The sequence below is a fragment of the Mirounga angustirostris genome, unplaced genomic scaffold, assembly GCF_029215605.1.
Source record: "Mirounga angustirostris isolate CCGP_5_RB_7025 unplaced genomic scaffold, mMirAng1.0.hap1 SCAF_6, whole genome shotgun sequence".
Classification (NCBI taxonomy): Eukaryota; Metazoa; Chordata; class Mammalia; order Carnivora; family Phocidae; genus Mirounga; species Mirounga angustirostris.
In genome coordinates this window covers 151959230-151971729 of record NW_026991714.1, presented here as the reverse complement: position 1 = coordinate 151971729, position 12500 = coordinate 151959230, and the positions used below count along the sequence as shown (strand labels likewise).

Here is a 12500-nt window from a genome sequence, read left to right as displayed (position 1 = left end):
AGGCATTTGCTCCTCCATCCCCCTCAACAACCTTTTGATTGACTCTGCTTAGATCTGTACAGCAAAGCAGATAAATCGACATGCCACATGCACGCAATGCTTAATCATTTGTAATAGTCATATTTGCCCTGACACATAATTTGCTATATCAAGCCAGTTTTTCCCCCCTTGCTCACCAGTATTCTGTGGCTTGGCCCTTGCTTTATAAAACATTTAGTAGTTTGCTTTAGACACATCAACGTGCTGATGTACGATTGCCCTTTGCGTGCCGCCCGGAGGAGTGGCCCTCCTCTTGTCCTGCTGCGCCGGCGCGACCCGCGGCGGGCAGCGTGGCCGGAGCTGGGGCCGGGGCTCTAAGGTGTGCGTTCTCTCTCTTGTGCGAGCAGCCACTCCGTGCATCAAGGCCATCAGCCCCAGCGAAGGCTGGACCACGGGGGGAGCCACCGTGATCATAATCGGAGACAACTTCTTCGACGGCCTGCAAGTCGTGTTCGGAACCATGTTGGTGTGGAGCGAGGTAAGCCTGCGCGCCCGGGCCGCGTCCGGCCGGAGCTGTCCCGCGAGCGGCTTGGCCGGCTGTCGGTGGCGCGTGGACACTGGGCATCCCGGCGCGCCCGCCCCCAGAACTTGACGGTTCGCCTGCGGCAGGGGCTCCTCCGGTGGGCGGGCGCAGAGCCCCGCCCCCCCAAGCCCCGACCCTGGGGTTTCAAACCTGCCGTAGGAGGTCCCTCCGTGCGCTGCAACAATTAGTGTTAGAATTACTAGAAGCAGGTTTAAGGAAACATATGGTGGCAATTTTCATATGAATGATGCCCTGTGGCCTTTCCTGCAAAGTAAAACCCGGGATCGTTTGCAGATATTTTTCTTAGAGAACACTGTAGATTCCCGGTCTCTGGGTGACAGCTAGGAAGGAGCATTCCGGGATGATGGTCCAATTTGTGCTCATTTTGGTAATTGTATCCCACCGACAAGTGCCCGCCCTCCCAGGCCAGCGCCTCTGAAAGCCTGTTCACCTGTGATTTTTGTAGCTCATCACTCCCCATGCCATCCGGGTGCAGACCCCGCCGCGGCACATTCCTGGAGTTGTTGAAGTCACCCTGTCCTACAAATCCAAGCAGTTCTGTAAAGGTGCTCCTGGGCGGTTTGTCTACACTGGTGAGTTCACGTTTCCGACTTCGGTGGCCAAGTGGGGGATGCCTCCTCCCCATGACAGCCTGCACAGGCGGGCTCCCCGTGAGGGCAGGCCAAGCCCCCTTGGCCCAAGGGTTGGGTCAGTGGGGTGCATGGTTTCTGCATCCTCGTCTGAGTCGGCAGTGCTGTGGACAGATGCAGCCCCCACAGGCCATGAGCTCTTGGGCCCCTCCCCGAACCTGAGGCCCCCTGCCTTCAGGCCTGTGAAGCAAGGTGGGGGGCCCGTCAGTAGCCAGTCAGCTCCGGCCTCCCCTGGGCAGCTGCCTGTGTGCCCGGTCCGTGGGCCGTGTGTCCTGCGTGCCCATGCATCGCCGCATGGCTGCCCATGATGCTGCCATCCATTTGCACACGTTGGGACTGGGATGAAGCACGGGTCACGTGCCCAAGGCCACACGCGCCGTAATCAATGGGCCGCTGGCGGAAGCCAGGAGTCGGTCTGCTCCAGGCCCCGTGCTATTTCTAAAAGAGGACCCGTTTTCTGCAAGGGTCTCTGAATTGGTCACTAGAAGGGGTCCCCTCTGAAATGGCACGTTTGTTATCTCAGAGTGCTCCTCTACGAAGCCCCGCTCACATAGATGCTGACTGAACACTCTTGGGCCGAGGTGGCTGTTGAGAAACGCCATCGATAAACTCGAAGTGTTCTGGTTTCAGTCCTAGCCAACTGCAAAAGCTCTAGGACCTGAGAAGCGTTTGTACCGATGGACGGCACCTGCTGAAACCCCACGCGGGTGACAGGGATGGGCACTTGTTCTCTCCTATTGTGGCCTTGATGTGCTTGTCGGCAGGGGGCGGCCACAGGCGGGGGGGGGGGGCCATGCCGGGAGCCTGGGCTGGGGCTGCAGGCTTGACTACATGCTGTCGCCAGCTGCGGGATGTCCTGGAGCGGGTCTGGCCTCCCCCTGGGATGCAGGTCTCTCTGTCCACCAGGCAGGGGGATGTGGGGGGTGTGGAGGTCCCTTCCACTCAGGAGTTTGAGGAGGGAGGAGGGGTTACTCACCCACTTCCCCTTGTAGGAAACGTTGAGTGGGTAGGAAATGGAAAATTTAAGCTCCTCCACACCACTTCCGTAGACCCAGCATCAGCTCAAGGGTGTGCCTGACTTGGGTCCTCTCAGACAGCCCTGACTATTGTCCCCAGAGGCCAGACCCTCGGCAGCCTGCCTGCCGGTGATACTTGGGGTCCTCAGCGGGGGCAGTTTCCTCCTCTGTCCTCCCCGAAACTGCACCCTGCCACGTGGCCAAGGTGGCGAGAGGCGCCCATATTATGGGCCACTTTCTCCCATGGGACCAGCACACACTCCCCGAGCCCAGAACCGCCCAGGAACCAAGGGGAAGTGGGTGTAGCAGAAAAGCTATGGGTGGACGTCCCTGGGCCCACTCCTGGGGTCCGGATGCTCCTGGCTTCCTGGGAAGACCCAGAGAGTGGGAAGGGTGGCTCCTCCAGTTTGCGAGGCCCCCAGGGTGTCATCTGCAAAACAGGGTCATGAAACGTGGGGCATCTAGGAAGCACCCATGCGTCTCCAACAAGCAAGCGCCGTACGGCCAATGCAGTGTGGGGCCGGTCCAGGGAGGTGCGGCCCGAGTCCCGTCCTGTACCCGTTGGGGCCTCTGGCACCTGCTGTGGGCCCATCGTCTTGTGGGAGCTGTCGTCGTGCCCCTGCACACTCTCCACACCCCACTCTGTGTTCCCTGCTGGGGGGCATGACACCTCCGCGGGCCTCTGGCTTGTGAGCTTCGCGCTGTGCAGGCTCTGCTCTGCCCAGTGTTGGCCCGAGGACCTGGGCCCTGTGCCTCCTGACCCCGCTGAGTCCCACTTACTCCTCGGCCTCCCCCCATGGGCTTTGTGGGGGTCAGGGAGAACTTAGGGGTGCTGTCTGCCACAGGTGGGAACATGGCGAGAGGTACCTTTCTGTGGTCAGTCAGGGTAACGACCACCAGGGTCCCCAGTCCCTCCAAAGAGGGGACATTTACTATCTGCTCATGAGCCATGTGGTGTGTGGGCTCCCATGTCTGCCACAGGACTGGGGTGTCCTTGTTGGTTTAGGGCACTGCGGTGAGCATGTCCAAAAGTGGCCAGACGGACTTGCCGCATCTGCCCAGACGGTGGGCTTCTCCCACTTAGTCTGCCCGTCTTGGTTAGGTTCTTCAGCCGATGCCTTCAGGGGCTCCCGTCCCAGATCAGACCTTTCCAGCTGTGGGCTTTTTGGGGTGGGGGGCGGTCAGTGGCCATTGCAAGAAGAACGAGATGGCAGAACCTTCCCTGCCCTGCAGCAGACGGCAGGAGGGGCCGGGCTGAGCTTTGTATCAAGCGCGGGAGAGACCAAAAGTGAGTGAGGGCGGGACGTCTGTCACTGGCCGGCGGGTGTCACGAGTGCAGGGCCTGGCATTGCCGGGGTCGGGGCTGGCTGGTGTCCGGGCGGCTCTCTGTGCAGGACGCCGTCCTCCTCTCTGGCTCCTGGGGTGCTCCCCTCCTCCCTGCTCAGGGTGAGGGCGGTCCCTTGGTGAGCACCAGCTCCTGCCCGCTGGCCCGAACCCGGCTTCCATTTCTGCCGTGGACGTCGCCTGCACCCTAAGACTGGGCTTCCAGGGACACTGGTCCGGGGTCCCTGCTGCCCAAGGCTTTGGGGATTTCTTCTGTCAAGAGTTCTCCCACGAATGGGCCTTTCAATGAAGCCATTCAGTGAGCTCAGTCTTTCCTAGCGGGAGGCTAATTTATTGCCTCCCCCCACACCCCAATCATTAACGGGAATATACATTTCAAACGCTGTGTAAGGGATACGGGGCCCGTACACTCTCAGGGAGCAGAGGAAAGGTGGGGTCATAACCTGTCTGACCTGGAAGCTTCTGTCTGATTTGCTTTGCCCTGAAATTGATGGGGACAGTGAAGCAATCACGGGCAATTGCACTGTCCCCACTGAAAACTGAGCCAGCCCTTCTGGACGTCAGGACCCGGGCAGGCAGCCCCTTCAGGGAGGGCGCCGTCCCCTGGGCATCTGGCTCCCATCAGTCCCCGAGGCTGCCGGGACGCCCTCGCAGGGAGCCTTCCCGGCCGGCCCAGGCCCGGGGATAATGGACCTGTGCACAGAGAAGGGGCCCCGCCCGCCAGAGGCAAAAGGCCTAAATGATCTGTTTACAGCCATCTGAGAAACACCAGATTTTTCAGAACCAGACCCGATTAGTCAACCCAGAGTGGGTGTGGGCGCTCTCTGCTGCCCCCACCCTGGGAAGCCCTGGGAAGGGGAGGCCGGCCAAGCCGATCCCTCCAGACCCTTCCGCCTGCTGCTTTCACCAACTACTATAAAAGCACAATTACCTAGGGAGGCAGCGGCGGTTCAGTTGATTAGCACGGTGAATTAAAAGAATGAGTCACAAATGACATGTCCGGCTCTTCCATACTAGTCCTTTGTATTCCCAGTGTGCCTCACCCCTGTTGTAAGAAGGTCAAAAATTAGAGAGAGAGAACAATTTTCAAGCGGCTAGCACTTAGGAGCAGAATTAACAATCACTCTGTATGTAATTGCCAGTTAATAGTAAATTGCCTTTTAGGCTGTAAAATGCAATATAAACGGGTGGGCACCTAAAATTAAATTAATGAGATATTTGCTGCATTTAAAAGTGAATAGTGCAAATTAATAACTGAGCGCCATGCTTGTTTTAATATTTGTCTAATAGTGTATCATTTGCTTGTTTAATAATAATTAAAATAGTCCTGGCAAATCATCCTACCTGAGAAACTCCTGGTAAATGGTGAACTGAGCAGTTTCACATGTATAACTTCACCAGGAGAAACACATCACATTGTTAAGAGCAATAAAAGAAATTATTTTTTAATTAGAATATAGGTATTGCCGTGTTATCTGATTAAGACAAAATGGAATCTGTATGCTTCTAATTGGAGTTCTGTTAGAACGAGGACTAGTTAACAGACACGTTTCCAAGCGTGAGGTGCTCCTACACAAATACGAGTATCACTTTTCTGCAAGTGTCCACGTGGCAGAGGGTCTCCTGTTCCACAGAAGAGCCGAGGCTAGTTGGTGGTGGCTCGCCTTCAGGCATCATTCCCCAGGACACCGGGGTGCAGCCCGCGGCGGGGGGCTCACTGCTGACCTCCTGCACCTGACTGCTTGCTGGCCCACCCTCATGTTAGAGATCTCTCTTGCTCGTTTACAGAAATGATCACAAATTTCCAGGAGTCAACATGTTGTCTGCCAATGGCCAAACCCAGTTCCTAACCAAGATATTAGCGGTTGACGGTCAACACATCCAGAGCGGGTGCAGCCCGAGCTCGACTGCTGTGCTCGGGCCCAGCTCGGGTCTGCAATGCATTTCCTTGACGGGGACATAGAAATGATGATTTTCTGCACAAAGATGTGCATTCAGTTTGCTGCTTGTGAAATCATTACTCAGCCAGTAGCTGCTAACAGTTTGTGATCTTCCCGATACAGTATTTATGTGTGTGTGTGTTTTTCTTTTTTAAGTTGGATTGTGCCTTAAACGGGGGACATGTCGAGGCAGGGACGGCCCTGTCCTCAGGTGCTGTCTGACGCTGGGCGGGTGGTAGCGGGGGGGACCGTCTCCTCGCCCAGGGCCTCCGGTTGCCTCTGGCAAGCTTCCCCCGTTCACCCCCGCCTCACGTCACCCCCTTGAAAGGCACTCATGTTTCTGAAGTGTTTTAAAGACCTTTTGTGTGCATTCAGATGTGATTCTGTCAACAGTACCATTTGACCACAGGCAGCACCAACTAGCTGTCCCCAGGCCAGCGCACTTCCGACAGATTCCTTGTATCCACAGCGCAAATGAATCCTAATTGCCCCCCACAAGTCATACTGTTTTTACCGTGCCTACACTAAATGCTCATGCCTTCTCTTCAGTGTGAGCCACCTGATTATTTCAGTTACAGATTTTTAACCACATATGTGGGCCTGGTGGAGAGACAAATATTGTAATTACGGGCCCCGGGGTTTGGGGAGGCTTCCGGCCTGTCGAGGAGTGTGCCCTGGCCGGTGAGGCCCGGCGGGTCTTGGCTGGTTCCTGTCTGTTCCTCTCCGTGAGCGCCATGGGTGGGTGTCACGGTTCCTCCTTGGCGGTTGGAGGGTGTCAGTGGGAGGCCACCGTCCCTGGTGGAGAGACCTTTGCCTTTCTGTGAGGAGCATTAGGTGGGGCCGTGGGCTCAGCTCAGGGCGTGTCCAGACCTGTCTGGCCTGGGAGAGTGGGGACAGCTGTCTGCGTGGCACACAGCTCCGCCCCCACGGTCCCACCCGGCCCACCTTGGCGTTGCTCATTTGTTCACTTACTGGCGGGAGAGGGCAGATCTCTGCCCATTGCCTGGGCGGTGGGCACACCGGGCCGGCTGGCTGTCTTTGGGGTCATTGGCAGGGCTCCTGAGGGCCGCAGGGGAAGGGAGGGCGCCCCCCTGGTGTCCCCTGGGCGGTACAGCGTGACACCAGGTAACCAGTGGCTGGTCTGCCGGCACGCGATGCGGGCGTGGGGGCACATTCAGCAGCGCCCCCTCCTCGGGAACGGCGCTGGGAGGGCTCCCGGGGTCACTGCTGTCCCCTTCTCTCCTGTCTCGAAGGGGGCCTGGAGAATGAGACACACTGCTTGTGCTATTCACAAGTAGACTATTTGTCCTAATCAGTGACACCCATTTACTAGAATTGCTTAAAATGAACTATACCTCATACAGAAATCGCACATTTAGAGACTTCCATTCATCATCTGAAAATTGAGGGCCAGTAAACTTTTCTGCTCCTCCAGTGGGATCATAGGCATGCATCAAAATGTTAAAAATGATTGGTGAGAGGGAGCTGTCACCCATTTATCAAGGAAAAGAACATTATTTGCTAATTTCCCAACCAGGCTGGTGACAGGGTGCTCCGTCTTTGGACCCACGGTGACCAGCATGGCCTTTTTGTTATTAGTACAAGTCAAGCGCTTTTGGGCAGTTGCTAACAAGACACATTTGTCTGTCATCAGAGGGGCTGTGGTGGTTTTCCAAGTGGCTGTGACCAAAGTCGGCTCCCGGTGCCCCGATTGGCTGCACTTCCCGGGGCCGCACTAACCCAGGAGGAGAAACCGACTGATAAATCACGAAGTTTCCATGTCAAGGTGAAGGTATTGACTCTCCAGCACCAAACCTGACAAAATGTAGCCGAGAGGAGACAGCCATTTATCTTCCCCAAAGGACAAAGGGGTCATCTGGGTTTCACTCAGTGATTGTCGAGATGTGGACGGGCGGAGGAGGCGGGCCTGGACCCCTCCACCCGCTCAGCCCCCTGCACCGGCGGGGTCCCTGGTCCCGCTCCCCGACTCGCCCAGGGGGCCCGCGGGAGGGGAGTCACGGAACCGAATGGGATCACGAGCGGCGGTTTCATTCGAGTCTCTGGTCGGCAAGGATGCCGGCCACACTTCTGAGAACAACTCGGAAAGGGCACGGGGGGTGGGGACCGGGGAGATCACCACTTAGAAGTGCAACAAAGTGACTGTAGTCCACCCAAGTGCAGAAGAGAGCAGAGATAATAAATGTAAAAATAAAATCACACGAACCCCGCCTGTGAAAACCCGCAAGTTCAACGATGAAGACCAAGGGCAGTGCCACAGGAGAGCCTGATGTGGAGGTGTGCGGTCCTTTTCATGCTGAAGAAAGGACTAGATCACCTGGTGACCCCGGAAGAAGAGAAGCAGGAACTACACGTCACGATTTTCTTTCTTCTTTCTGGCTTACCACGGTCGTGGAGGCCCCAGGCCTCCTCCCGCCAGGCCCATTTAGCTGGACACCGGGCAGGATGCGAAGGGCCCAGGTTGGAAGCTGACAGGGGGCGCGTTTCGCTCCCGTGTGCTGGGTGTGGGGACAGTGAGGCCACCACAGCTCGGGGCCCACCTCGGCTTCATTTTGGGGGAAGATCTGCAGACCTGTCTGCACACGTTTGTTCCGTGTTGAGATTGGGTCCCAGATGCTCAGCCTGAGAAAAAGTACTTTTAAAAAATTATCATTCACATCAGTTGGGCCTTTTTTATTCATGGTAGAAAATGCAAAGTGAGTAATTCCTTTTGTAGAATGGTTTTTCAATAAAAACGACAAAACGGGAAGCTGTTAGTGATGCAGGCTGTTTGCTATGCCCCTCCCCCCCAAAATAGAAGTTTTCAAATGCTCTTAATGAGCATATGGAATAACTTGGTTCCACAAGGGACCTGAGTGCATGTGTTACGGCACATATGCTCGAGAAGACTCATTACAGGCGGTGTTAAATTTTAAATACAGAAAGTCCCATTGAGACAATCGGCCACTGCAGACCGTGGTAAGCATTGGTGTAAATCGTCTTTGGAGGAAGTTCCTTTAAGGGGCAGCCGGGCAGTGGGTCTGACTCTTCTCCTGGGCAAATGCCCCCCTTCCCTGCCCTCAGGAGGCGGGCCTTCCTGACGTCTCCCACACACGGAGGTCCTATTGCCTGGCCACGCGGGCCCCAGGGTCTGGGCCCTGTCCTGCTCTGAGCATCGAGGACCCTCGAGGACCCAGGTCAGGGCACCGAGGTGGTTGGATATTGGGGATTCTGCCAGATTCCTTCTCCATCTTGTCACCCCTTATTCTCCCGGGAGGCCCTCGGCTGGATGCCCCTTGTCCCTGCCCCCGCCCCCCCCCGTCACAGCCCTGTGGACGGTGGATGGTGGACGGTGGGGGGAGGGGCTGGTGGCCTGCAGCACAGTGGTCCTCCCCATCCTCGTGAATCTGGGCGCCTGGCGCTGGTGGGCAGCCTGTAGCTTTACCACGAAAATCACTCCTTCGCTGGTGTTGGAGACCAGCTCGTGCTTTTCCTAATGAACACGTCCCCAGTCCAGAAACATCCTCCGTGAGCTTCCAGGTGCCTTGGTGCTGGGCTGGTGGACGAGTCTCGAGGCCGAGGGAGCCTCTCCACATTTCTGTGGGAGCAGGACCTTCGCCGTGGGGGTGGCGCAGATGAACACTTCACCACGAACTTGGCCTTGGACCACTGGGTATTCCCAAGCTAAAGCCTGTAAACGCACCTCATGTGCTTGTCATCAGTTAAAATGGAGGTTAATTCAGAGGTTGACTTGTTTAAATACCACGAAAGCAAGGGACACGTGTGCGAGGTGGGGGGCTGCCACGTCACGTGGCTCCCTGCCTGTGGGGAGCTCATGCCGACGGTCTGTTGTCACCATCTCTGCGACAGCGACCCAGGTCACATGAGCTTTGTCAGGGCACCGTGGTGAACACCTGTTGTGCTGAAGCCCTCTACCCACCCATCCCCACGCACCCCTACTCCTCACTGCCCAGAATTCTGCAGCCGCGCATGTCACTTCTGCCCTCTGCCCTTGGAAAATGCCCCCGAAAGGAATGACATTCGAGGTGAACATGGTGTCGAAGGATGTGATGTTGAAGCTTCCTGGCAACGTGATTTGGGATTTACCCATGGCATCTGGAAACATTCGGGGTTTTTCTGATGCCCACCTGCAGCAGGGACTCCGCTGGGCACTGCAGGGGATGGAGAAGAGAAGGGAAAGCATCTGGGTCTTACAGGTGCTTGGGGTGGGGCAGCACCGGGCAGTGGGATCCTCACCAGAGGAAGGAGCCACGTCTTCTTCCTGGCAGCCTGATGCCTGGTTCTGGGCTATACTCGGCAAATGACGCACAAGCTACGTTTACGATCCCAGTGACTCTGAGTCTTATGGGAGCGAAACAGGATGTAGAAGAGAAATGGATACTCATAAAAGGTGCCAAGTTCTATGAGAAGAGGGACAGCGGAGGCACTGTGGGTCTCCTAGGAGGGAGACCCCAGCAGAGATGGTGTGGAGGGGCTGGGGAGGCTGTCCCCTGGACATAGGCAGTAGGAGTGGGGTGTTTCCAGGCAGAGGGAAGAGTGTGGACCAAGTGTGAACTCAGACGGAGCAAGTCTGGGGGAGCAGTCAGGGGCCAGGGTGGCAGGGAGGTCCCATGAGGCCACAGAGGCCTTCTGATCCCAGTACAGTTGGGGACTTGGCAGCCTCGAGAATCCTGTGTTCAAGGACTGTGGTTGGGGGAATTCCAGGATTTACATTAATCTCGGCGAGGTCTTCAAAGTCTGTGCCTTAGAACATTCCTTGTCCCTGAATACCAGGAGTTAGAGATGCCTGCGTGGAGATGGGAAAGGCGGTCATGTTGGGAAGCCACGTTACGCTCCCTGAGTGGGAGGCCGGCCCTCTGCCCCACAGCGGTGGTCTGCCGTGTTCTCTCGGGTGTGGGCCTCCCTCTTTACACGAGGGCCCGAAGCACCTCTATCGCGAGATGGCGTTCAGACCGTGAAAGGTATTTCCGTCAGGACAGGGATAGCTGGTGTGTATATTCTAACCCAGATTAGAGACATTTCCTTCTTTTAAAATCTAGTTTTTTTATTCAGATATAGCTCATGTAGCATAAAATGCCCCCAAACTGTACCATGAGCGGGTTTTAGTATATTCACAAGGGTGTGCAACCGTTCTTAAGTCAGGAACACTTTCATCACACCAGGAGGAACCGTGCATGCATTAGCACTCGCTCCCCACCGCCCCCCTGCACCCCTGCTCCCAGGAACCCCTTCCGCCTCCTGTTTCTGTGTGTTGTGCGCTCCTGACATTTCATGGAAATGGACTCCTACTGCACGTGGTCCTTTGTGACTGGCGTCTTTCCCTCAGCATTTTGTTTCGGAGGTCGCGCGCAGGGTAGCATGCATCAGATCTCCGTTCCTTTGCGGGGCTGAATACTATTCCACTGTTCGGAGAGACCTCATCTCATTTATCCGTTCATCAGCTCGAGGACACCCGGGTGTTACCGATGAAGTGGCTGGGACACATTTGTGAACAAGTTTTTGTGTGGACAGATGAGAATGTTACATTTGCTTTGGCTTCTCAAAATCAAAAATGTTGTGATGCCTTCTGCATTGGTCTAGAATCTTCAGGAAGTCCCACAGTTGTTAGGTTTCTGAGCACCTCTGTGCACCTTGCGTGGAGTGGGGCGGGTGCGGTGACGCGGGGTGACGGCCCTGCCTTCAGGGAGGAGGATGGACTCCTGAGCAAGTGAGCACACGGGCTGGGCATGTGTGTCCCTAGGGGGCTGGCTGGCTTTGGAGACGCAGGGGTGGGGGTCTTTCTGTAGCAGGCATGCTTCCAGCCCTGGGAGGGGGTATTACCTCCACAGCTCATTCTGCAGCTTATGTCTATACGGAGATTTTACGCTGGTTTAAAGTGTGCAAATCCATTGCCGGGATGGCTCTCCACAGAGCGTTATGTTGCCTGTTTGGGTTTTAAGACCCTTTCTTGAAAAAAAAAACCTCTCTAAGAGGGTTAGCAACACTAGGACACTTGATTTTTCTTTCTTAAGGAAAGGATGACAGATCGTGTGAGACCTTTCGTACACTGAGGGTGATTCTTATTGGCTGGCCTCTCCGTTCCTCTTGCTCACGGGCTCTGTACACGTACAGGGAGCTCACGTGTGTTAGAACAGCCTTGGTGAGGGGAGGCGAGGCTTATGGGATGGCCCGTGCCCTTCCCCACCCTGGAGCCGCCACCATGGGGAGTCCGTCTCTGGGCTCCCCATCCCCCGGGGACCGAAAGCCATTCGAGAAGTGAGATCCGCTGACAGACCACGTGACTCCGTCTTCCTTCGCTGCCGGGCTGGGCTTGGTAGGTGTAGTTTCCACAAGACTATAAAAGCGGCAAGCCCATGTATTCTTTGAGGTATGTAAACAGCATTGTTTGAATGCAATCCAGTAGTTGTCAGCAAGGGTATTATTTTGGTAACAAGGAAGATGAGCTGTCCCCTTTTCTGCATTTGGTGTCACATCACAATGCCGCCATCCCCTGCCAGGCGGTGGTGAATGGGAGCGGGTCCCTGTGCACAGGCCGGGTTGGGCTGTCTGTGTGAATACCAGAACAATATTCCCCATACGAATGAGGGAGGCACCTGCCTTCCAATTAGAAGTCAAGTGTGGCACTTTTCCCATCCTTAGAAGTCTCGGTTACAGAAAATACCCTTCAGCTAGCAGGTCGGAAGGGCTGCTGGACTAGCGGCCGCGTGAACCGGAGGTTGACCTCGGGCCCGTCGGAGCTGCCCCTGCTGGTGTTGGGCCGTGTGGCCAGGACGCTGGGAAAGCCAAGTCACTCTGGGGAGGGCAACCTGGGGTTGGCCGCTCGGTGTCCACGAAGGGTGACCCGAAGTCTTCCTGTTTGCTCCCACCCCGGGGGCCGGGCAGGGGCCCAGGTGGGCTCCTGGGGCCCACGCCCCTGGTGAGTGATGCACAGCCACGGTGGCCTTTGTGTTTCCCAGGCACGCCACAATGC

General features: G+C 56.3%; 1 protein-coding gene across 13 annotated transcripts in view; it reads left to right on the top strand.

Moving 5' to 3' along the window:
* Positions 1-12500, top strand: part of EBF3 (EBF transcription factor 3) — a 116635-nt gene that overhangs the window by 86033 nt on the left and 18102 nt on the right. For all 13 annotated transcript variants that reach the window (XM_045879088.3, XM_064595467.1, XM_045879078.3 and 10 more), the window contains exons 9-10: positions 387-517; positions 1029-1155. In XM_045879088.3, coding sequence (XP_045735044.1) covers positions 387-517; positions 1029-1155 — 258 coding nt within the window. The remainder of the gene's footprint in view (positions 1-386; positions 518-1028; positions 1156-12500) is intronic.